The sequence below is a fragment of the Daucus carota genome, chromosome 1 (genome assembly GCF_001625215.2).
Source record: "Daucus carota subsp. sativus chromosome 1, DH1 v3.0, whole genome shotgun sequence".
Taxonomy (NCBI): Eukaryota; Viridiplantae; Streptophyta; class Magnoliopsida; order Apiales; family Apiaceae; genus Daucus; species Daucus carota.
In genome coordinates, this window is record NC_030381.2 from 1,423,033 (window position 1) to 1,448,679 (window position 25,647).

The following is a 25,647-nucleotide window of genomic DNA, read 5'->3' on the forward strand; positions in this document are numbered from 1 at the left end:
TTTTGAATGGGTTGTGTGGTTTGGGCCTTGATGAAAACCATTGCTCACTGCTGCTCCATACACTAGGCCGGACAGTTTTCTACAAATGTCAGTGTCACAACCTACTGGGCTCAAAGTTCATAACGGATCATATTTCGTGTCATTGTGAGGCTTTTTATGATTGCAATATATATTTTTATTTCTGGAAAAGGTTATATATGAATTAAATATTTAATTCTGAAAAATAATTAAATTTGATTTTTATTAAATAATAAATTTTTGTCATTTTCCGGTTCTAATGTAATTCATTCATTTTAAGAATTATATACTAATACTAACTTATTCAAAGTTATTATTATAACACATATCACGTATTTTTAACTTAATTTAGAAACAGTTTATCATCGAAAGATAACATTTCAACATATATTTTAAGTTGAGACAAATACATTATTATTCTATAAATAATAAGCTATATCCTGAATCTCTTTTCAAAAAAATATTATAGATTTTATTTGTACTATTATTGACTTAGTGCATTTACCAGAAAAATAATTATGTGATAATTCACCATCTAGACAAAATTGGGTGCTTGGACATTTTTCCAGATCAAAATCATAAGCTTTTCTGTTAAACAAAACAAGAAATGGACATTACATATAGACATGCTACAGTATTACACTATTACTGAAGGCAGCTGTAACCAGTGGCGGAACCAGGATTAATTTTGACCCCGGGCTGAATTATTATTAAAATTTCAACAAAAAAATTAAAAGTAAATATGCATATCTTAATTGGTTAAGTGGTGACATCTTTACTGTCTTTTTTTTAGGAAGGAATGGATGACAACTGAATTCTACGATTTTGCATATTTTGATAGCGTTGTAAGATAACTTCATCGTCTATGTCTTTAAACGTGGTCTTCTCGATGTAAACCATCATGTTAAGTGGGCTATATATATATATATATATATATATATATATATATATATATATATATATATATTAAATTTGTCCCCGGGCTAAAAATTTTAAAATAGATAAATTATACTTATTATTTTTTTCTCAGCCGGGGCTGGCGCCGGTGCTAGCCCCCCCTTGGTTCCGCCCCTGGCTGTAACCCTGATCACAGACAAATAATCAGCCAACACGAAATTAGTAAAGTCCTGGGCTCGAATAAACCATCCTCTTCTTCCCAATTCAGGTATTTTTCTCTTAATCATATAGCATATTTATGTTATCTGTAATTATATATTTAGACATGCATGTGTGGCTTATTTAGTGTATTGGTAGTTATTTACATTATTGCTGAGTTCTTGTTTGGATCAAGCAATTATTTTTAGGTTTCATTCAGGTGGCCTACTTGCCTTTAGTTACTACTATTTTACTACATAACTGCAAAAGAAATTGAGCTTTTAGTGAATTGGTTGTTATTGACATTTATGTTAAATGAGGAGATATTAAAATGGGTGATTCTAGGTTTTTGAGGAATTGAAAGTATACGATTTTGGAAGTTGAAATATATTTTTGATGATGGTAACTGGTGCACAAGTTAAAGGGTCCTGGTCCTAGTGGAGGAGGATCCCGCAAGAGTAGAATTTCAGGAAGGTCCTGATGTTTGAACTATACCCTTATTTTTTATGAAGTAAAGTTGTTTATAAAGGTTTAAATGTGCTATCTAGGCACCTAGCGGATAACAAGTGACCATTTGTGACTTGGCTGTCATGCCAAGAACGACCTTAAGAAGCAGACGTATATGAAAGCACATAATGTTGAAAGTACTTTGTTCTTGTTTAGATAAAAGATATATGATATTACTATTATGCTAATATGCTGCGTTCTTCTGTTGTGTAAAGGAACAAATTGAACATTACAAAGAAAGTTTTTACTAGGTTATGCACTTGTGCTATTGAAGATGGTTCTTTGTTGCATTCAACTCTGCTTGCTAGTTTTGTTTTTGTATAGATAATGAATAAGAGAAAGGGCATCCAAACATGCATCAAGATTTTCAAATATTTACTTATGAAGTTGTTCCCCTTTTCGGAAAAAATACATTTAGTTACAATAACTTTTCAATTCTAATGGCACCTTTAAGTAATTTTTATCTTAGTGGTTCCCCATTTCGGAGGCCAAGATACGGAGTGAAGTTATTTCCCCATTTTATGAGTTCAAATGTTGTTGTTTTTATCATGCTTTCATTGCCAGTGCATCCCTAGTAGCACTAAAATCCACCAGACACTACACAGTGATTAGTGCCCTACCCAATTCATCAAGAGCAGCTGAAGTCCCTAGATTCTTGAGGGTCTTGAGCAGCTGTATGACCTGTATTCATATTTGGCTATTTGCGATTTCTTTATTCTAGGAAGTATAATGCTAAGAATGCACAGTAAGCTGGAGTTACTAGAGAGGAAAACCTTCAAATCTTAAGCTTTTGTTGGGTTAAAAGAAGGCTGTTCCTGTTAATGCACTTACTTGCTCCCTTTCTGAAAAGAAAATAAACAGAATGCGGATAGATGAACCAAAGAGAATGGCCAACGTTTCAACCGAATCTCCAGTTTAAGTGTTACTATATACTAATGTTCCTACCAAGCTTATACAAAAAAATGTTTTTTTACTTTCATTTTTCATTTAATTTGCTCCTTGCATTCTGGTAATACTACTAAATGTCAGCTATGAAATAGCATAGCTTCTGAAAATCAAGAGATGAGTAATTTATGGTTCTCTTTGTCTATGTCAAGGTATTTATGTCTATGCTTCTATGCTCGTGTTCATGGTACTGGAGTTGGATGCCCTCCTTGGAATGTTTTTGTGGCACTCCTACCACTTTAAAGGACTATGATCAGTTCTATTTTATGGCATGGAGTGGTGGAACGACGAGTCTAGCTTGATCTGCTTATAGAGGTCAGATCTTCACGGTTGAGCTTGAACTAATACACATACAGGGTTAGATTATCTGTCAGAAAATTCAGTTGCTTAATTAGTTTCCTCGGTATCTTTAAGCTTTTTACTATTTCTCTACTCTTCACTGAATTTTGAGTTTTTTTCCGTCCATTTATGTCACTGTGTCAGTCTCTCAATTGCGACTTTCAGTAATACAGGGTAATTAATATCTGATCCATTCACTAATCATATTCTTGTTTACGAATTAGTTTGTTTAAGTTGATCCGTGCTTAATTATTAAGACTGGGATTGGCCTGATACCTGATATACTGATAGACCTAGTTCTATCTCTATTACATGACTTCTCACTGTTCAGATAAGTTTGTAATAAATTAAATTATGTAGCAGAGATCCATTTGAAATGCTCTAAAAATATGGTTCATATTAAATACTTTAAAAATTTAAGCAAGCCAAAAGGCCCATAATATCATGCCACTATTATTGATATATATCTACTCCTAGATGTTTTTTTATACAATAACAGATATTGACTTCAAAAACTCATTCATTGAATCATACTAGTATAACTACTAATAGATGTCTTAGCTTATGATCAGTTATGTCATGCTATTGTATTCTAATAGATACAATGTAGAGCATATGTTTCTGAACTTATTTCTGCTTTAAATCTGAGGTTGACATTGTAAATTTGTTAATGTAAGTAGGAGACTGGTGTGCAGACTGTTAATCTTAATCTCCGAATGTAAGATGAGAGAGAATCCACAACTGAAGTTTGCTCCAGATGATTTTACTAAAATATTTTTATATTATTAATATATAACCACTGCCTGAGCTTCCATAAATTCTTCTACTTCCTCTGGTTGCTCAATCCATGTGCTATGCAAACACAAAACTTCAAATTTGTTTAATCCATTTTAAAATTGGAGGTCAAACTCACATGGAACCATTATAATAATCACAATAATGTGACGCCATGTTAGTCGAATAGTTTTGCAGGAATAACGATATCATTTATTGCACTATTTTCGATAATAATTTTGCATTATTGAATTTACACGCCATGAGTATATATGTCCAGTAGTTCTTAATATTTACTGATACTCTGCTGATAAAAATTGGAGACAGTAGCAGAGATAATCAAGGTGTATGTCGATTGTCATTTTAACTTACTGTATTATGTTACAAAGTGTATAGAACTTTTGTATGTAAAAAAAAAGAATAAGAAAAGCCACATCTTCCTAATAAGTTTACAAAATGCCCGAAAGACTTGAATTCTTTAGGCTTTTTGAAGAGGGCTTTCATGTATGCTATCTTCTATCTTTGTTTTCACTAAGTATAATCACAAAACAATATATGTTAATATGTGTGTGTCTATCTAGTTATATGTTCCTGGTGATCAGAATGTCGAAATGCATCTTCTATGGGTGGGGACTTTTTGTTTTTTCTGCTTCAAATCCTCCTTCCAGACTCTGGAAATATCTTGTGCAATTTTCATGGCATCTGAGGATGCACCAGATAGTCCTCTCTTTGTGAATCCAACAGCGTAAAGTCCAGTGTTTCCCTTCCATCCATTTGGGAATGGGGTCTTGGGGTATCCAGATTTGGTGAAAAACTCGGTTTCTTGTAGCCAGTAGGGAACATTACTGCAGTATCCAGTGGCCAAAACAACTGAATCAATGTCTAGTTCTTCGCCATTATCAAGTTCTACCATAGTTTTAGAGAACTTTTTGATTCCAGGAACCACTTCAATATCGCCAGATCGGATCTTCTCCAATGCTCCAATATCAAGAACAGGTGTTTTCCCATGTGTGCTCTTTAGCTCCATTGGACCAATTGATGGCCTTTTCAAACCATAACTATCAGTGTTGCCGAGTATAAACCATGTTAATATCAGCAATATCTTGTCAACTAGCCATAAAGGGAGCCATTTCATCATCATCATTGCCAGTTCAAATGTTGATTTTCCGAATATTTCTCTTGGCAATACATGGACCTGAAATATTTTCAAAAAAATCATTAGAACAAAGTACTAATTCATAGTTCATATCATTTTAAAAAATTTCATGATCAAGTATTTAAGTTTGAGAACTATATTGATGACTTACCGAGCTTCTAGACACCATTGATGGTTTAGCATTGTGATTACAGAGATCAAGTGAAACTTCCATTCCTGAATTTCCACATCCCACAACAAGAACTTTTTTCCCACTATATTTTTCACCAGACTTGTACTCGCAAGCATGAATAACTTCACCGCCAAAATCCCCTAGTCCTGCAATTTCAGGGACTACTCGCTCTGCATTTTCTCCTGTGGCTACCACAATCCACTGACAAATGTACTCAACCTCAGACCTAGTAGATCCTTGTGTTGAAACAGTTCTGATTCTCCATGAACGACAGACTTCATCGTACTTAGCAGACTCCACAGATTCATTAAATTGTGGTTTGATGCCAAAATGACTTGCATATGATTCGAGATAATCAATGAACTGTTTTTTTGTGGGATATTCTGGGTAATGTTCAGGGAATGGTAGTTTAGGAAGTTGACAGAACTGTTTTGGAAGGTGAAGCTTAAGGCGATCATAAGTTCTCTTCTGCCACAAAGAAGCTATGCAATCAGCTCTTTCAAGAACTACGAAAGGGAGGCCTTGTTCTTTAAGGCAAGCTCCCACAGCTAGTCCAGATGGTCCAGCTCCGATGATTACTGGACCATTAACCCAGACACACCTGCGGGAAAACATATCATTTTGTTCTGAAAAACTAAACATTTTGTGCTAGAAGATTGGTTTATGGTATTAGTTGAAGCTTTCTGATTTTCGAGGTTTTTGAAGTAGAATGCTGAAGTGTTTTGTGTTTGTAAGAGAAGAAACTGTTGAGATTGTTGGAGGGAGAGGAGTAGATTGAAGTGTTTATATAGAGCTGCTAAATGTTTATGCCATGTGCTGGAGGATTGAGGAATTTAATGCATTGGAGAGAGAGAATACCCTCAATTATTTTTATTCCAATGTTAATTTTATTTCATCATAACATAGTTATTGAATATCACCCTTCTAATGAAAAGATTAATATCAGGAAGAGAACATGCTTATCTGACTTGAGCCAAATGGTGGGCTTGAGCCTTGAGACTTGCACTTAAAATTTTCTTATGATAGGTGTGAAAGAATAAAATGATAATTAGTGAGTGTGATACTCAATCTTTTATTTAGTTAAAATAATTGGAGGTCTATCAGTTCAAAAATAGTGATCCATTTTATATATAGGTCTAATGCATAAAACCTTTATGTTAACTGCAATTATTTGTAGTCTTATTCACAATTAGTAATGCAAAGATATTAATAAGATTTTATTATTTTATAATACTAGTTCTATCTCAATTGCCAAATTCATTATTGCAGATCTGTAAATGATTCAGTAATTTCGACTTATTTAGCAGTGACGTATCGGTTTGACTTATAAGGTTGTGTTCACTTGGATGAAATGGAATAAGGAGAGAATATAATGAAAAATTATAAAGAACGTTTTATTGAGAAAGAAGAAGGTATGAGAAAATAGTGACCAAATATGAACATTCCTTCCAAAACATGTGGGTTAGATTTCTAGTTTAAACAGTTTGGAATGGAATGACCGAATGAATGAAAATTATAGACATTTTCTCTCATCACCCCAATTTAGAATATAAATTTCATTCAATTCTTCTTACATTCCATTCTAAACAAAAGAACGCAGCCTAAATGACTTTTAAGTAAGAAATTGTGAGATATATATACTTGAAGGCTTGTTTCCAGTGATCTTATTTATAAAGTAAAAGGAACTTTCATGAAATTTATTGCATGTGCCTTCTAATTTTGATTGAAATAATTAATTTATTTGAACTTTATGTTCTCTCATGAGTTGTTCATCAGAGCTAATTACTAAAAGCATGCATACATAATTAAAATGAGAATTAGGGGGGAAAGTGGTTATCATCCCTGATTTTAATGGCCCACTTAATAATTTCTAAATCCTGTTCAATAATTTACCAACCATATACAATATGCTTCCATCCAGAGGCTCAGAGCAGTGTGCTCACGTGGAGCTTAAGCTTAAGATGTGTAAATTTGTGATTTCGTTTTATGCAATTCGGAAATCGCAAGCATCTGTTTAATTTCCCAATAATTTCATTTCTCGCTTCTGTACTGTAATACAAGCCTCTTCTTTTATCACACAATGTAGCTGCAAATGATACATGAGCATTATCTAATATATTGATCTACAATTATTTTGTGCCGTTTATGACCAGCTACAGGATTTTAGCCGCACAGTATACCGGCGTAACAATTCAGCATTTTGTGTTCATGGGTCTCTCATTTTGTCAGACTATATATATGTGTCGAGATTTCAATTAATTATTTTTAGTTTTGATCATCTTTAGCTCGTATATTACTGTGTCTCCTAAATTCAATTTTGCAGTTGTGCACCGTCCCAGAGGGATCAGGAAACAAAACTACAGAAGTTCGGAGACTCATCTGAAAGTACCGAACTGCCAATCAAGGTAATATTTGTCATAATTATGATCTGTAGCTGTGTAGCATGATAAATCCGGCCTACTCCACCGCGGAATAAAAAATGCTAAAGAAAAAAGAACGAGCACACTTGACATAGTGCTGATTTCTAATACCTAAAAACCACACCATTTTTACACCTGCATCTGCACATACATGTTGAGCTCGTCTTTCTAACCGCACTGGTCATTCTTTAAGGACTACTGTATCTATTTTTGTAGTTTGGTTAGATCCGAAAATACACACCAGTACTGTGACCAGTGCACTAGTCATTTTTAAGCTATACATTCTCACATATCATGCATCTTCGCTATTCAACCTAATCCGTATAAATGTTGGTCGACCAAAATTGAATCAAGGATTCGGGTGACAGAAGATATTATCAATAGACTATCAGGTTGTCAAAAGATATGTATAAAATGTTTTACATCATCTATCACCATATGTCTTACGTACCGGTATATCTCAGTTAAAACAAGTTTGACGAAGATAAAATGTACGTAGATCATGTCCCTCTTCTGAGTTCCGCGAAGACCTTTAGGTTTGATTAAATGTTAAAATACATCCGGTAACACAGAGCGGTTAAGCACAATGCCGCACTATCCCTTTATCAAGTATATTGGTTTAATCCGAATTAATGAGACAGGTCTTAATTTTTGTTTTGAAACCTAATGACACAAGTTTGTAGTGAGAAGTATATATTAAAATGATTTAATCCCTACTTAAGCTTTGTTGTCTTATATATAATTGTGGCCATGACCTACACTTTTGTCATATTTTAGTACGATTTGCTTTAATAAAATCAGTAAAGCATATGCATTAATAATTAGTTCATATAACTGGTACTCTCCTCCCTTTCCTAAAAGCAATTATATCAAGGCCTAATGACTCCATTGACATGATTAACCAAGTCTACTCTAGCGAGGATTTGGTTGTCAAAGTCTGATTATCTATTTTGCAAACTAATTAATTCTACCTCTGATTCATAATCGTTGTTTAATAATGAATTCCTTAACAAAGAACTTAATTATCAATTATTTGGTAAGCTATTCCACTTTATTAGTCACAATATCATAAGTTCATAAAATATCATTCGCTAATTAGGCATCCACCATGTAAATCTTATAGTACTAAGTGGCTGGCCGGTCAAAGCATTTTCCGTCCGGTCAAACGAGAAGGAATATTATCCACTAGAGTTGCAATTTTATATTGAGGTGTGGGGTTAGCCGGTTAGTTAGGCTCTGTTTATGATTACAAAATTAGGTAGTTCTGGAAAGATTAAGCATAAATTTGTACTCCCTCTGTCCCATTTTAATTGACAATTATTCTTTTTTGGGACGTCCCAAAAACAATGAACCTATTACACTTACTATTTTGAACACTACTTTTCACTATTACACCCACTACTTCTTCCACTATATCTATTCTATAATAATATAAACACTATTACACCCACTACTTTCCTCCACTATCTCAAATCTATTATTAAAATTTTGATGGGTCTCATCACTTTATCAACTTTTCAACTAATTTAATTTATTTTACCATTTTTTTCTTAATCTCCGTGAAATTCAAAGCATATCAATCTTTTTGGGACGGAGGGAGTATCTAATTTCTAATTTATTTATTTATTGGCAGTGGCGGAACCAGAGGGGGGCTAGGGGGTGCTAGAGCCCCCCCTAACCTCGAAAAAACAGTGTATATTTTTTTTCCAGCCCCCGCTGAATTATTCATGTCAATATAATTTAGGGTACTTAGAGCGAGTTCAAGAGATATCTTATAACATGTCCTAAGTCATAATTTAGGACATTTGATAAAAAATATTGTTGATTCTACAATGTCCTAGTATGCTTTATATCATAAGGACAACCTCTTGAAACCTTATTTATACGGCACCTCTCTCTCTTTACTCTATCCTATATATTAAATAAATTCTTATACATACTTTCTTTCTCTCTCTGCTTTGGACTTGCTCTTAGTCTAAAGAGAGTCTGATTAACAAATACATTCAAACAGATACACTCATAAGTCATACGCACACACTTGACACTACCCTAACTCAGCTTCTCACTGTGATAAATTCATTTAGCCGCGAATCCGCGACAACCTGCTCAGCTGCGATCTCCCTCCCGACAGCTGGCTCCTAATGCCCATAGCCCACCGGCTTGCAAACTACTCTCACCGACTCTCCCTACCTTTAGTAGGCTTAATATTTCCGACAATGAGGTTGAAGAAGGACAGACCGGGCCCTTAATGGTACTTATCTTATCACGCCACACATGGAGAAGGAGACATCTTGGGAAGGAATAGTGAATAGTAATGTCACTTGGAACTGGTTGCTTATGCTTTTTCGGAGGTCTACAGCCATTATGTGGCGTCAAAAAATCGCTATTCTAAAAGTTTTTTTTTTTTTTGACGCAGCTGCTTACTACTGTATTTATGTTAATGCACTATGAACAACGTTCTCTTTGAGGCCTTTTAACCAATCAATACCTGCAACCTAGAGAGATGGTCGTCTCTCTTTGATGAATGTGGTATCGAGGTTCGGTATAATAATCTAAATCAGTCCTTTACAATCTCACTTACTTCCGAATTTGAGCCCCCCTAAATTTCATTCCTGGTTCCGCCACTGTTTATTGGTTGAGCCTTTTGGCTTTGTCTTTATATCTGTAATCATTTCTCTCATTTTTATATTTGATTTAGTTCTCTCATTTTTGATTTATTAATAGCACAGTAATATAAGCCAGATGTATATACACATGGACATCAAACTGAAAATACGCATGTAGTAATATTTTCAAAAATGAGGTTCTAGAGAATCGATTACGAGATTTGCTTGAGATATGGGTGGCCATGCATGAGAATTGAGATCAAGTTAAGTAAGGAAGTATATTGCATGTTCACATGTATACAGCAAACTGAGAATCGAAACGATCTTATACTGAAATTTTGAATGATAAATATTTTATTAATATTTAAACTAATTAGGAGCAAATATCATTGAATTTGTCAATTACTAAATCATTTACCTCTATCAATATTTTTGATTCATTAATTATAATTTATAATTGTTTTTTCTCAGGATTATATGTTTATGTATCACAATCGATTTAAAATATAGAGCATATATGTGTGTTCTCAGGATTATATGTTTATGTATCACAATCGATTTAAAATATAGAGCATATCTGTGTGGATTTTAAATCCGGGTTTAGAACTATTTATGACTTTAAGTTGAATCATATTTGTATGTTTAACATGTCCGTAACTAATTTAAAGACAGAAGTAACAAACTTATTTATATTATTATTCCCTCCGTCCCCCTGAGTAGTATACATTGGGGGACGGGGACGCGACACGGACTTTAATACTCCTGTAAAGTGTAGTTGTGTAATTTATTTTTAAAATTTTCTTTTTTTGAATTAAAGTTTGGATGTTATATTTTTATTCAGAAAAAGAATTTCAAAAATAAGTTACGGAACTATATTATATAAGAGCATTGAAATGCGTGTCGAGCAGTTGAAAAGAAACGTATACAATTAAATGGGACAGAGGGAGTATTATATTTTATGATTTATAAAAAACTTTTGTCGAATATTTTTAACTTAATAATAAAATCAAAATTATATAAACAAATATTTCAAAATTTTAACTTACCGTACCAATTCATGTTAAATCATAAATTACTAATCTCAGGCGAACTGTCTCATGACTCAAAGTCTTTAATTAAACAGAGGCATGTGAGCTCCGAAGAACTATAAAATGCGTAGTAGGAGAGAGTTAGTGAGAACTGAGAAGGATCATAGACCACGTACTTATTATAATCATAATCACATGGCAGCATGGCGCAATAAGAACCTTTAGCCAGTGAACTACAAACCCTAAATAATATCAATATAATAACAAGTAAAATCTGAAACGAATCTACACGGCACTATTCGAATTTTACAAAGATTTAGAAGATTTTCGTGTTCTAATTATACCTGTTTTCTGTTGTAACTAAATGGACTGATCCCGTTATTCATGTTTGGTAAGAATATAGCTTCCATGTGTTTTCTGATTTGTTTCTGCTTCATATGAAACAAGAAATATCTTAGTTACCATGATTAGGAACATAATCTATACTTAAGGATTTTCAAGAGCATCATTTATTCAAAGACCTCTCTGTATTGTTGGAAACAATTGAATTAATCCTCTGTCATTAACGTCTAAGTTGACGTAGCCGGCCTTCATTATATTTCTTATCATTACTGTCTGTTTAATCAATTTACTTGCTTATCATTTCCTCTCTTTTGGTCGTCATCATCAACATATATTTCATTATATGGCGGTTTAACCATCGGAGAAATCAGATTTTTGTGAAATATATACTCTTTTTCGACTTATTTTATTTCACTTGATCTGGAATATGATTTCATATATTTAGTTAAACGAAAACTAATCGTTTGACATTGCTGTCGTAGACCGCGGATTTGCTAGAACATGAAAAAAATTGTTTGATAATCTAAAAACAATTTTCATGGACAATAGTTTTTAGTTTAAAAACTGCTTTCAAGAAAAGCAAATTCTCTCATATCTTTGTGTAAAACTGCATTTTAATTTTCGGAAAAGTTTCATAGATTTCATTATCAAATCTCATCAATAACTTATAATTTGTATTAAAATTGGAAATATATAAATACCACAAAAAATATTAAACAGTTGTCTAATTTCTGCAAGATTACTTTTTTTACAAGTATTTTTCCTGATAACAAATTTTTTAATAGCACTGTCAAATAATAGACCATAATCCAGAGCATAGAAATACAATCTGGGATTTGCTTTGGATTGAACAACATACAATCTTTACCAAGTTAATGAAATATATTAGTTAAATTTGCTTGGTTTATTTATTCAGAACACTGATTCTCAAATTAGGTTAATGCAATAATAGACATTATTCTACATGCACTCAATGATGCGATATATGTGGCTGACCTCAGTGCTCTTGCATGTTAAATCCACATTACAACCTTGTGGTTTACATATAAAACACAAGTCCCAACGAAATAACCATATATAATTAATTCAGATGGAATATCGAAATCTCAACTCATCGATCGCTTGAGTTTGCTGAGTCATTCAGCTGCTATCTTAGAAGCATTGCACCTGTAGCACCCTCGACTTCCCATGTGGCATTTGCAGTTCAGTCCCTCTGTTGTTTATTATATCTTTTGTAGCTCTTTGTTTCAATCTAGGTGCCGACCCCCTTCGTTGTTGTAGCACACAATTCGCATAAGCTGAGGTTGGGAGTTTAAATTAGGGTTCCAAGTTGTATTTATTTAAGTTTATTTTTAGAATTTCGAGTACAATTCCCGTTATTTTTCTGCTTGTTTCTGTGTTTTGTGATTGTGAGTCATTGAGTATTTCCATAACGTACATGCACATGGACATGAAGGAGACTGTAATTTCATAATACGCCCACTAAAATTTATACCATCAATTTTAAAATACATGTCCTTTCAATTATTGACACATATTTTTGAATTTTTTTTAACTACATAACTAAAATTATTATCTTTTAAATTTGATTTTGAATTATAATATTACTCAAATATTTTTGTTCAGAAAATATTTTTTAAAAATAATAATTTTAATTATACGATCAAAAAATTTAATATATGCTAAAACGTCAAGCAGCTTATATGTCAGAATTGAATAATATACTTTTTTAGTTTTTTAATCGTTGTTTACAAACTACTGTTAGGAATTTCACTCCATGTTAATAATTACCAGCTACAATTATCTTTGATTTTAATTTTGTTTTTTCTATATTTTTGGGTTAATTTTGGCCGACCTCAACTAATATATTTTTTAGAGAGCACTGAAACAGGGTAAACGGTAAAGATAACATAAATTGAGACAAATGTGGCATGTGTTAGTATAGCCTAGAAGGGTGAACCTTTATGTTTATTACCTGGGCCGGAATTATTTTTCTCGGAGAACTAAGTGCAGCAGAGAGCGTCAGAAATGTCTTTAAGTTTCGGTTTTCCACAACACTACTCTTGAACACCACAAAAATTGAGTAATTTATAAAGAGAACGTGTTTTTGAAAACACACAGTCGAACTGTGTGTGAGCACATGTCACGCACCGCCCGGCCATCGGCATTTAACTGCTTAATGAATCATGTTCATTGCTTAAACCATAATTAAACCGTCCATATCCCTACTTAATTAGGGCTAACTCTTTATTAACAACTTGTAAAACTAGAAAATTATCCATGTGATAGGTAATACTAGTCAAATTTGGAATATTTCCCTAAAAGGTTGCTCAAAAAATCGTTAGAATTGTCTGTGTACACCTAAACTGTCAATGTTAAGTGTTAACCGTTGTAGCTAGGTTTGAATGAGGCAATTGACTACTGTAAGTACGAATAAAATTGATATCCTTGCATGCAGGGATAAATCAAAGGAGAATCGTAACTCGGGTCAAATTTTTTTTATTTTTTTTGACCGATCTCGGGTCAAATTTTATAAATACTACGATAAAAATTTATTTTAGTAATAATTAAATGTATAAGAATAAATATTATATATATTTATATGTTATTACGGTATATTTATCTGTCGAAATTCTGATGTGCCCTGTTAAATAATTTTTATTAAGCAATTTTTACCCCATACATAAATTTATGTTGGGATTTATCTATAATATAATGAGTGATTGACTGTGGATTGTTATTTTGATATTATGATGTTAACTACCAAATCATGACTTGGATCGAGTTGACCAGAGAATGTGATCAAACACATGATTAGACCACATTATCATGCAGTTTAAACAGTTAATATATAATTCATTAAGTTAATACCTAAAATTTTATTAAAACCGGTGAAATATGTTTGACTATGATTTATGCAAGCAGTGATGCAAATCAGTCGATAAGTACTATTCGAAGATATCTATATGCTAAAACAATGTGCAGCACTTAAAAATAATCCGTTGATCGAATTTTAAACAGCGTATAATTACGTAACATGTGCAATGGAATATGTCGATTTTCCAGTGATATTGACCAGCTCTAAACCTTCAACTGATTCTTAAAATACTCGATTTAGGAATATCACTCATTATTAGTCACGATTTATTTTTCAGTTAATATTTATCTGCAATGATCGCCGCCGACTCATTACACGACAAAAAAGGTGTTAGTTTTTCTTGTTAATAAACAGTTGACACAAAAAAACGAATTTGACTACAAACATATCTTCGTAACTTAAATCAAGTGAATCCAACTTTTCTTGTGATCACTGAAAATAATTTTTCTTTTCTTGTCCTATATAATTTTAATATCTAATTTGTACTTGGCACACTATCACTGGCATACACCTTTTTATAAAATGTAAATAATCGACATCTCATAAAAATATTCGGATATTATTATTATTTAGACCTATTTCGTTCTGTAATAAAAAAAGTTATAATAATGAACTTTTTTTTTTGCTAAATAATAATGAACTTTTGATGTAATAAGAATGAATAAATATTTTTTTTATGCAGGAAACCGCAGCTGCTGCTCTTTGAATGCGGACTGGGTAAACCCACGAGCTCACATAATACCCTCCAAATTACATAATTTAAGTTATTGTTAGCCAAGAAAGTGGACAGCGTGGCAAATGATTAGTTGCATTACAATTTAAGGAAAAAGTTGAAACTTGTCTTATTGAATGGATAAAGCAGAGAGAATCAAAATAATCCCAGCTCTGAACAAGCTGGAGAATAGAATCAAAACCAAAAGGCTCATAAAAAATTAAACCAAAAGTGTTCAAATTAATTGCATCCTACTTCCTGCCGAGTTGTAAAGTTGTTAATTAATTAACGATCAAGTTCGATAATTACAGCAATCTTAACTACTTTGCAGGCTTGGATGATTCCCAAAGGCCAGCTTCCCGCTGGAACGAACCACCTTTTTCGTTAAATAATCGTTCGTCCTTTGAAGAGACGCATTTTACTAAAATTTTGCCTGCGGCATGATTTATGAATCGGATATTCAGAATATAACACAGACGTATCTGATAAGTGTGGATAACGATATTTACTAATATTTGAGTGGAAAATTTTTATGTATAAATTTTTCATAAAATTAATAATTGATTCGACGTAAAATGCCAGGCAAATGATATGTATTGCAAATTTTTGATTATGAGTTGAGTAATAGCGAACGACTGATTTTCGATAAATTAACTACGCTCAGCATACATAATTCCAAATCATGTAATTGTCAAAAGTTAAAATGACCGAGTTTAAACGCTATATTTGCTGGGATAGTACGAGTGTATAAATTGAAATTCGAAACTAATCGGTTGATATACTAATTCAGAATTGTTAGAAGATTTATCGAAATTCTTTTGGATAAATAAGAGAATTCTAGTCAAATCAAAGTGTAATCAGGTTGAAATTTTTCTGAAAAATAATTAAAAACTTTAATAAACCGAGAAGTTTTAGAACTCTGGTGTATTTAATTCGTTATGAAAATATAATTTTCTCAACAAAAGCTTACTAATAGTCTCATTTATATTCTTGTTGGTGCATCCTCGTGAAACTACAACAACGGCCCATTGTAATGGCTGAAAATCTGGACTCCGACCTGTAACGGTATAGTAGAGGCCCAAACCAAAAGCTTTTAATTGTCTCGATGATTTCTCCACACCGTAAGGTCTCGCTCAGCATGAACTTACTCTATCTCATTACTGGAGGCCCAAATGACCATAAGCATAACATCAAACAAAAATCCATTGTCAAAACTATCCTGATCCTAGATTCAATTCTCGCTCTCCGGAGATCATTTAGGTTCAATTTTCGCTTACCAAGATTATTTAAGAACATATACAACACTATAGTCCAGAGTGAGCTATACTCAAAAAGAAATAAGAAACAAGAAAAGTAGAATGGCAGTAAAGACAAGAGTGCCTGAAAACTGGAATTTATGACTAGGACTTGAAACTTACAATAAATTCTTGACTAGCTCCAGGAAAAGTGAGCCAAAAATAAAGAAGAAATGAAAATTGTTGGTTCAATCTAGCAAATGAACTGCACTGCAGCAAAATCAATTTAACCACATGTAATACAGATGACTCTCAATCTTACATCTCCACATGTATATATGGTAATGAATCTTGATTTTCAATATTAGAAAAGCATTTGACACCCCCAAATCCCCATCTAATATCTCTCAAAATGAAAACCACACCCAAATTAAATTGCTAAACTACATAAGAACGACACTTTCGAGAAGAGAAAGTGATCTTTCTGTTCTGTACACTTAAAATCGACACTCTAAAAAGAAGCTTCATGGCTGGCACCTTCGTCCCATCCTCGCTTTGAGAGTAAACCATGTTCACTCATGCTTCCCTTTGTTCTATAAAAAGACGGCTTGCTCCGGACTGTCCTCAGTGGACCTGACCTATTGCCATGTCTAATTGGTAGCGACACCCGGTCTCCCATTGGACTTGAACCTGAAAATGCTCTGTTCCCTAGTTCGTCGAGTGGACCAGAACTGTATTCCATTGTTATGAAAGAGGTGGCGTTGCCATATGTTAAACGTGGGGTTAATCCACCTGCATTCCACCAACTGCTATCAGAAACAGAATCGTCTTTGAAGTCTACATCTATAGCGGACGATACCCTTTGACTAGAGCAGTCCCCGTCTGTATCGTTGTATATTAGTTTTAGAGCTTGCACAACTTCTCCCATGAATGGTCTGTGGGTCACCTCCGGATGAACACACATGTTAGCTATGGCCGCCACCTTGGCCATATCATCAAATTGATAACTTCCGGCTAAAGTAGGGTCCACCAGCTGCTCCAAACCCTCTCTGCTTGTTAGTAGGGGCCGCGCCCAAGTCACAAGGTTCTCTTGTCCAGAAGGTTGAGACATGTCTACAGGCTGTCTTCCGCTAAGAAGTTCTAACAGAACCACCCCATAACTGTACACATCACTCTTAACTAGTAGGTGTCCTGTCATCGCATATTCAGGGGCAACATACCTGCAGATCCAATCACTAGTTACTAGCAGAAACGGCTGACAGAAGTTAAATAGCTCAATATATAGATGAAGGCAAGCAATACATTTATATGTGAAATTTTACTATTATAGTGATAGATGCTCGATAATGGACAATCTTTGCTAGACAGCAGTAACAAGGCAGCAACTGACTTCTGAAATCACATAAATTTGTGAAATAACAGCTGATTATGAAGAAAATGTACCCAAAAGTTCCCATTACTCGAGTTGAAATATGCTGACTTCCTTCGGTCGCTTCCCTTGCCAACCCAAAATCAGAAACCTTAGGAGTGAAGTCATCTTCAAGTAAAACATTGCTAGCTTTGAAATCGCGGTGGATCACGCGAGGATTAGAATCTTCATGAAGATAAGCTAATCCTCTGGCTGCACCAAGAGCAATTTTCAAACGTGCATCCCAGTCAAGAGGCCCCTTTCTCTTGTCCACACCTGCAGACAACAGCAGTTTTCTTTAAATAATCTGATTTAGGAGCAGCATCACCTATCTATAACAATGGAATGAGGAAGTAAATGAATTGATTGCATACTTCAACATTGATCCTTTTACATTTCATTTCTGGACGTAATATGGGAAAAAAAGAACCATTTCATATAACATGCCAAATTAATGTTGAAGTCTAGCCAGCAATAAAAGGATTAGTAGAAGTCAGACATAAAAACTGACCATGCAAATGAGACTCAACGCTGCCATTTGGAACTACTTCATAAATCAAGCAACGCGTATGCCTTTCAAAACATATTCCAATCAACTTCACAAGGTTGCGATGATGTAAGCGGCTTAACATCTCAACTTCGGCAATGAATTCACGATCTCCGTTCTGACTTTCTCTTGTAATCAATTTTACTGCTATCTCAGTCCCATCTTCCACGAGGCCATGATACACACGCCCAAATCCTCCTTCTCCCAGAACTCTGTTTGCATTGAATTTGTCTGTCGCCTTTTGCAGCTCAGCAAGCGTAAATGTTTTTACAGAAAGCAAAGAAGTGGGCATGGCAGAAAAGAGGGATGCCGATTTTGAGCTAGTGGGGCTACTTAAGATGGACACAATTCCTGCAAGACAGTGAAGATGCTGAATTAGTATAGCTTGATGTGTCTATTTTTCCTAGTACGTTTATTTCAAAAGATTTTCCAACACGTTAGCAGCCGAGATACTATTTACGGGATCATATATATTAAGATCACCTGTAAATCCAGAATAATCATCTTGTAAAAGATAAAAAATTAGATAGAGAGCATTGCAACGTATGTGGTTTTAGGTTCCATTTCACAAGAATGAAACATTATATTTACATCTATTAAGTTTAAATCATGTGCATACTCGATGCCCCCCCCCCCCCCCCCCCCCCCCAACACACACACACACTTTCTTGCCGGTGGATGTCATAGACCCTTCACAAAGATGTACATGAATAATGTAGCATAAGGATGCAGATATGTTTCCAACATTTGGATTCAAAGTAATAGGAGACAAATTTTTTCACTCAAAGTTTAATGTTGACCATGTGAGCCGAATGGGAAATTAAACCGACTGCTCTTCTTCGAATTTTCATTTTAGTAATGCATTGACAACTCTTTCACCTTCTCTCTCTGGCCTCTGCTCTATTTATGCGTATTTTCAAAAGAACTCTCAGGGTATAACTTGTATTATTCATTATACTGTTCAGTCATACCCAACTAAGTATTATCATACTAGGGCTCAGATGTTTTAGCACTTGCATATGTAAAATATTTTGTATTCCAAGAAAATTGTGAGATATAATTCTTCATTGCATTAAATATTCTTCTTATTTTGTCACAAGTGAAGGAGGTATACCTGTGATCGCGTTTTTTAGTGCGAAGTTCTGTTGGGGAAGGTCTGGTTTTCTAGTTGTGTCATGAGCCATGACCAAATTTTGCAACTTTGTAACAATAATAATCACCTACAAGGCTATAATATTTACCAAGGAGAATGAACACTAAGCTAAAATATTTACCAGATCTCCTGTTAACAGATGGTGTATAAGCATGACGAACAGCATTTGATGGTCTGCCATCTTTCCTGCAATTCAAGAGAACAATGACTGCTCCAATGCATACAACCAAGACCACCACTGCAGATGATGATATAATTAATATAGTTCTCGTATTCATTTTCTGGCTTTTGTTGATAAAATCTGCAGTGATGGGGTACTGCTTTCCAGCACTTCCACTTGGACCACTACTGTGGTGACCCCCGGACAGTGGCAGAGAAGGAAGTCCTGATACTAAAGCCATCAGAACAAGATCATACTTGAATGGTTGCATATAAAAATGACAGGATCTAAATATATTACCTGGATAAGTAATTGACGCAACATCATAAGTACCAAAGAGTGTCTTATTAAGAGGCACCTTCTTCTGCCAAAATCGCTCATAAGTTAGTGTAGCAGTGGTGTTATCAAACTTCTCTCCTAGAGGCACTAAGTTAATATCAACTGCTGTTTTATCCTGATTTTGATCATCGGCACTAGCACCTGTTATCACTACTTGGCTTTGTTTTAGATATGTGCCTTCTGCCACCTCAATCTCTAGCTCATTAATAACAGGGAAGATAGCAAGCAGAGACACATCAAAAAGAAGCCTCACTTTCATAGGGAACACACAACTACAGAGTGAACCAAAGGGAGCTGAAGTAAGAGGCTCCAAACATATTTGATTGCAACCTGTCAAAGCAAAGAAGCCGGGGAAAAAAAAAACAAGAGCATAAACACAAATAAATCCAGAAATGTCAAGTTTCAAAATAAGCAAGCACATAATGAACAGAACAACTATCTTTGTGGCTAGCTGGGTCGCTAAAATATATCGTGGTTCATAAATGAAGCTAAGCTTTTTGTCATAGATATTTAAGTTGCAGTAAGCAGAGAAGGTTCTGTATTATAGTGTAAACTATCAACAAAATAAATTGTGAAGAATTATATTTGAGATGAGCTTCCAACTCAATATAAGATGGATCTCTAAATCTTATTTGTTGATGTAAAAGAAAATTTAATGGTTTGACTTCAAATTAATAACTGCATATGATTGGTAACATGAATGGAACTGTTTCAGTTCAAGTAAGAATGGTATCACATATTTGAAAAGATAAGATAGGGCTGTGAAATATGTACGAGGGATGGAAAAGGGTAGGTTTATACATAATGACATGTACAACGCTCATAAAGGAATCAAACATTATTTTTAGCTGCCCTGAGTTTGGAAATGGGTAGGAAGAAGATTAATGAAATTAATGTACCACTTTCTGCATGAAAGGAAAAATAATAATTGAATATAATTATAAGGGGTGGAAGTTAAGGGATGAGCAAAGAAATTCAATTAAAAAAAAATCCTGTCAATCTTAATGCAACTAGTTCTCACACGATTATAAACATGATGTCCTTAATTCCATTTCGATGTGTGTCAAAAGAAGTAAACCTTCTTATTGAATTGATGAAAGTTAACAGAAGCAACTAGCTCTGTTGTGGTTTACCATTCAGAAGGATATATGATACTACATCTGGATTTCTGGATTGACAGCAATTATCATTTTTTTTTAATTTCGTACAAGAAAACCACGCTTTATGTTCCTTCCAACGATAATGAATTACAATTTTTTTGCCAACTTCTAGCGATGAGGAGTTGTAATCAATAAACTACTAAAAGACCATTTTCTTTTTGTGGGAAAACATTTATTTGACCAAATTATAGATAGATAGAAACATTACCTGGTACAGTCGATGGTGACGGAGAGAATGCAAGCGGTTTAGTTTGATGATGGTGGTGGTGATGTCTTCTTAGAGTACCAGTTCTATGACTAGCTATAGGACCTAGAAGTGGGTGTATGGCATCAGAAATAATTATAAAATAGAAAATCAGGTAATGGGAAAATGAAGTACCTTGAGATGAGGGAGAAGGAGATGGAGAAGGTACTATGGAATTTTTCAGAGGCTTAACTCGAGTCCTATATGGTACTCTTGAAGTAGCCACTGAAGCATGCAATAACATAAACCTTTCTGAAAGATAAGTTAAACAACCATGTCAAAACTAATACAAGTCAAATTATGTTTCACGAGCTAGGACAGCTAGGTTACCAGTTAGATGCAAGGAAGTGTAGAATAAAAGCCATAAACAACAAATTTTCCTTGTTATGTCACATAAAAATTTCAATTAAGGAAAACTACATTGCAATATTGCATCACTGGTGGATACTAAGTTATTCTAATGGTCATGCCGCTGAAAAAATTTCACATTGCCTAACTCACTTCACTTCACTAGTTCAACTGCTTATTAATGGATATTGGTATCAATGAAGTAAAACTATTGTTAGCAGCATTCTTTACAGCTCGAACCTAGGCTACCTTGTCAAATAACACTGCAAGATGAAAGTAAATATCCTCTCGAATCTCGTACCACTGTAATGTGCTCACACCTTTTATAACCATGTCAATCTCTAATTTATCTGAACCAAGCCAATCACTTCGTAACTTACCATGTTCTGGTAAAAAAATTCTGATCAACTCTCGTTTGGCTGGCTGAATGGAAGGAGATAAAAAGATGTGCTGAAAAGGTATCCCTGGAATTGAATAAGACATAAGTCATAAGTTCATGGAAGAGTAAGTAAACTAGCAAACAAAGATCAGAATATGGTATAATAAAATATATACATCCAGTTTCTATTAACATCTGCCACATCTCTGTTCCGATTCTTTTTATTGGTAAAGATATCATGGGAAAGCATTTGAGCTATATTACATATTAACATGTCCTAACTATTCCATCACACACCATTACATACACAAATAACTAATCACCATACCAAATTAGCTTGTTGATATTACTAAAGAACACTTTAATGAAGGTATGACAGCCTTTTCGACAAGAGATTCAGGTTTGCTCAATAAGGTGAAGCATAACTAATCGTATTTTGCTAAACAACATGAGAAACTGAGAAGAATGAACATGCAAATGGAGATTCCAGTAAGTAATTTATAGATTATATCACAAGCAACAATGGTTAGAGCTCAGACCTTAAGTAAATGCCATGCTCAATATTTCCTCACGCAAGTGACATGGGCCAACTTATTGATTACATACACATTAGTACAGTACTCATTAATCATTATAGCTGCTTCTTCCAACTTTACGACCTATCAGTAGTATAAAAAATGTAGCTTGTTTCATTCATTAAATTATCCACAAAATACATATACAGGCCTAAAGAAAAAAAACAAATCTTTCCTTAGACTAATCTCACTAAGAAGTTCTCACTTCGGCAATTATTATATGAGCAAAATAAACAATCTAGTTGTACTAATGTAGCACATACACACACATACACATATACAGACTACACACATTATTGTCTTATTAAGGCCTTATTCAAAACCTAAACTCTGGTGATCATGTGATTGCAGCAAAAGGTTAGAAATGTACATCAGATATGTACATTCAACAGAATAATAATACACATAAACTATCACTACACACCAGTAACTTCTTGTCCTTTAGTGAGTTCATTAATACACACACCGTGACACATACATGATACACTTATAGTTCAAAATGTTAAATCTTGCATAACAACAAAACAAAGAGTAAAACAAAAAACAATGAATATACAAACACAAACATAATTTACCAAAACTAGTGGAAAGCAGAAATAGCAAGTGAAAAAAGAACAGCAGCAGTATCAAAGTAGTTGACATCTTGTTCTTCTCTGTCCAAACACACAATTCAGACAGACCATTGTCAGAATCAAAGCTCCCGGAAAAACCCAACTGGCCGGAGCTTCCTAGGGTTCCGGTAAAGCTCAAATTTTTCAAGAACCAGCTCACAGAAACCCAAAAATTGCATTTCTTGAAGCCAAAAAATCAAAAAATAACCAAACCCCACCTCAAAAGGAACAATGCAGAAGGGTTCTACAGATCCATCAAGTTGAGTTAAGATCTAAACTTTCTAAACAAAATTACAACATAAAAATCAGATCTTTTTTAATTATTTTTTTAGAAAAATAAACACATTGCAAGATCTTGGAGCTGGAAATGAAGTGATGGGGTCTCAAGATTTTGCTAGTAGGTCTGCTACAGGCAGCAAGAAGTGATGTAGAGATACAGAAAGTGTGTGTATAGATGGAGAGATAGAGAAAGGTTGGCTTTTTAATTTAGGTAGTGTAATCCAGCCACTTTTCTGCCTTTTGATGAGTGTCGGCCCTCCCCCGTGGGGCCAAGATTTTAACTTAATTAACTAACTTTTATATTTTTGCAATTTTTATTAATCAATGTTGCACTTTTGCTAATTTGTTTTTCTGTTTTAGTCAATAATTATTTTCTGATTTGGAATATTAGTCACGATCTGGAATATAACAAGTGTATCTCTGTATACTTTTTCGTATCTCATATTCTTATTTTGATAAATATATATATATTTAAGTTACTTTCAGTGCTCTCCATCATCTAAAAATTTACATGAACAAATAAACTTAAACGAAAATACATTATACAAATTATAGTTTATAATAAAAGAATACCAACTTTATTCCAAACTGATAAAGAAATAGTAAGACTCGAATCTAAAGTTGACAAAATCTAATGTTAGTACTTAATCAAGATTTACTTGACAAATAAGACAAAGTAAAATAAATTCTGTCGGAAATATAAAAATGAGAAGGAATCTGAGGTTTTTTGGGCAAGAAAACAGAAAACAGGATAAAAATAAATAGAAACAGTACACTACTTGTAAGTTGTAAGATGAGACTAGACAGAAGTCACAGAAGAAAGACATAAAAAAATATAAGAGCTGACAGACACTCTCATTTTTGTTTCTTTCTTCTTCCTATAATTCGTCGTTGGTCAGCTAATCTGGATCTGCTACTCGTTTTCTTTTGGTAGCATCCAAGAAACAACCTCTCTCATGTTGGGAGTCACAGTGAAAATCACAGCAACAATGTGTAGAGCAGTTATATTATATAAACAAGAGTAGGCCAACGAAACCACAACAATATAGCATGCACGAAGATCGTATACACAATAATCAGTGACTGATAAATTACGAGAAAAGAAGAGAAAGGCGCACCTTACACCGTCGCTAGAATTAGTATACAGAACAGCTGAGTCGCCTAGCCCTTCGATGAAGACTAGACTGTTCTTGAAGTGATTATTGCCCCACTACGCTGTGATGGGTAGTCGCAATATCGCTCCCAGGATAAAACAGCACAGACCGAACCGCTCACAGACACGAGTACGATCAACAGCGATCAACACCTCAGTTCGCCCGAGAACAGTATGTATATGTGTATATATCGGAGTAGATGGTGAGAGTGTAAGAGAGAAGAATGAGAATGGTGTTTGTGTTTTTCCCGTGCTACAACTCAAGTGTCGAGGCTCACTATTTATAGTGAGGCCAAGGCACCAACACACCGTCCAGATTCATCTGTCCAGGTTCAATGAATCTGTATCTGTCAGACATTCTGACCAGATTCATTTGTCCAGGTTCAATGAATCTGTATCTGTCAAACATTCTGACCAGATTCATTTGTCCAGGTTCAATGAATCTGTATCTGTCAGACATTCGGACCAGATTCATTTGTCCAGGTTCAATGAATCTGTATCTGTCAGATATACCGACCAGATTCATTTGTCCAGATTCAATGAATCTGTATCTGTCAGATATACTGACCAGATTCATTTGTCCAGATTAAATGAATCACATTCTCATTTCAAGCTCTTTCAAGCCACTGTATTCAACTCTATTTCTCAATGGATTTCACTAAGAAAATGTCCCGGAAATTACATCAAGAACATATTAAAAAATATGCTTTAAACTTTCCATTTTCTAACAATCCCCCACAAATCCATATAGATATGCATATTAGTCCTCATCATGACTTGTTTTTCAGAGTAGGTACCCTTCCGGGTTTGAACCCTCCTAAGTCCCCTACTTCGATGGCTACCGGATATAGATGGATTGTTTCACCTTGAATCTCTATCCGTTGGGTGTAACCACACTCCATAGACGACGACAGGTCAAAGGCTATGGTGCCGATCTACGGCTTTGAGACATTAATGGTCGTGTCTCGATCCTGTTCGTCGAATGTTTCAAGGAATAACCCTTTCCTCTAATTGCGACCTCACAATTACATTCGCTTAGCTGGGCATCTCCAGAGATGTACTGC

At 34.3% G+C, this 25,647-nt stretch overlaps 2 protein-coding genes and 1 long non-coding RNA gene across 4 annotated transcripts; 1 reads left to right on the plus strand and 2 right to left on the minus strand.

Annotated features, from left to right (window-relative positions):
- The first annotated feature begins 1,049 nt into the window (after positions 1-1,049).
- Positions 1,050-12,840, plus strand: LOC135151321 (uncharacterized). Its single transcript, XR_010290100.1, has 3 exons — positions 1,050-1,183; positions 2,718-7,411; positions 12,493-12,840. It is a non-coding gene; the product is annotated as an uncharacterized LOC135151321 (long non-coding RNA).
- Positions 4,277-5,648, minus strand: LOC108212153 (probable indole-3-pyruvate monooxygenase YUCCA9). Its single transcript, XM_017383885.2, has 2 exons — positions 4,986-5,648; positions 4,277-4,873 (listed from the first exon to the last, which is right to left on the minus strand). Exons 1-2 carry the CDS (start codon positions 5,646-5,648, stop codon positions 4,277-4,279), a joined length of 1,260 nt encoding a protein of 419 aa, XP_017239374.1.
- A 3,610-nt stretch (positions 12,841-16,450) lies between the features above and the next one.
- Positions 16,451-23,603, minus strand: LOC108205032 (receptor-like serine/threonine-protein kinase ALE2). 2 transcript variants are annotated; one of them, XM_017374781.2, is made up of 9 exons: positions 23,116-23,603; positions 21,967-22,050; positions 21,374-21,490; positions 21,203-21,304; positions 19,796-20,164; positions 19,457-19,720; positions 18,147-18,533; positions 17,671-17,911; positions 16,451-17,447 (listed from the first exon to the last, which is right to left on the minus strand). In XM_017374781.2, the coding sequence occupies exons 1-9, from the start codon at positions 23,180-23,182 to the stop codon at positions 16,739-16,741; spliced, it is 2,340 nt and encodes a 779-aa protein (XP_017230270.1). In that variant the 5' UTR covers positions 23,183-23,603; the 3' UTR covers positions 16,451-16,738. The 2 variants fall into 2 exon arrangements, with proteins under 2 accessions (XP_017230270.1, XP_063945489.1); XM_064089419.1 differs by lacking the exon at positions 23,116-23,603 and adding an exon at positions 22,505-22,629.
- Between the last annotated feature and the right edge of the window lie 2,044 nt (positions 23,604-25,647).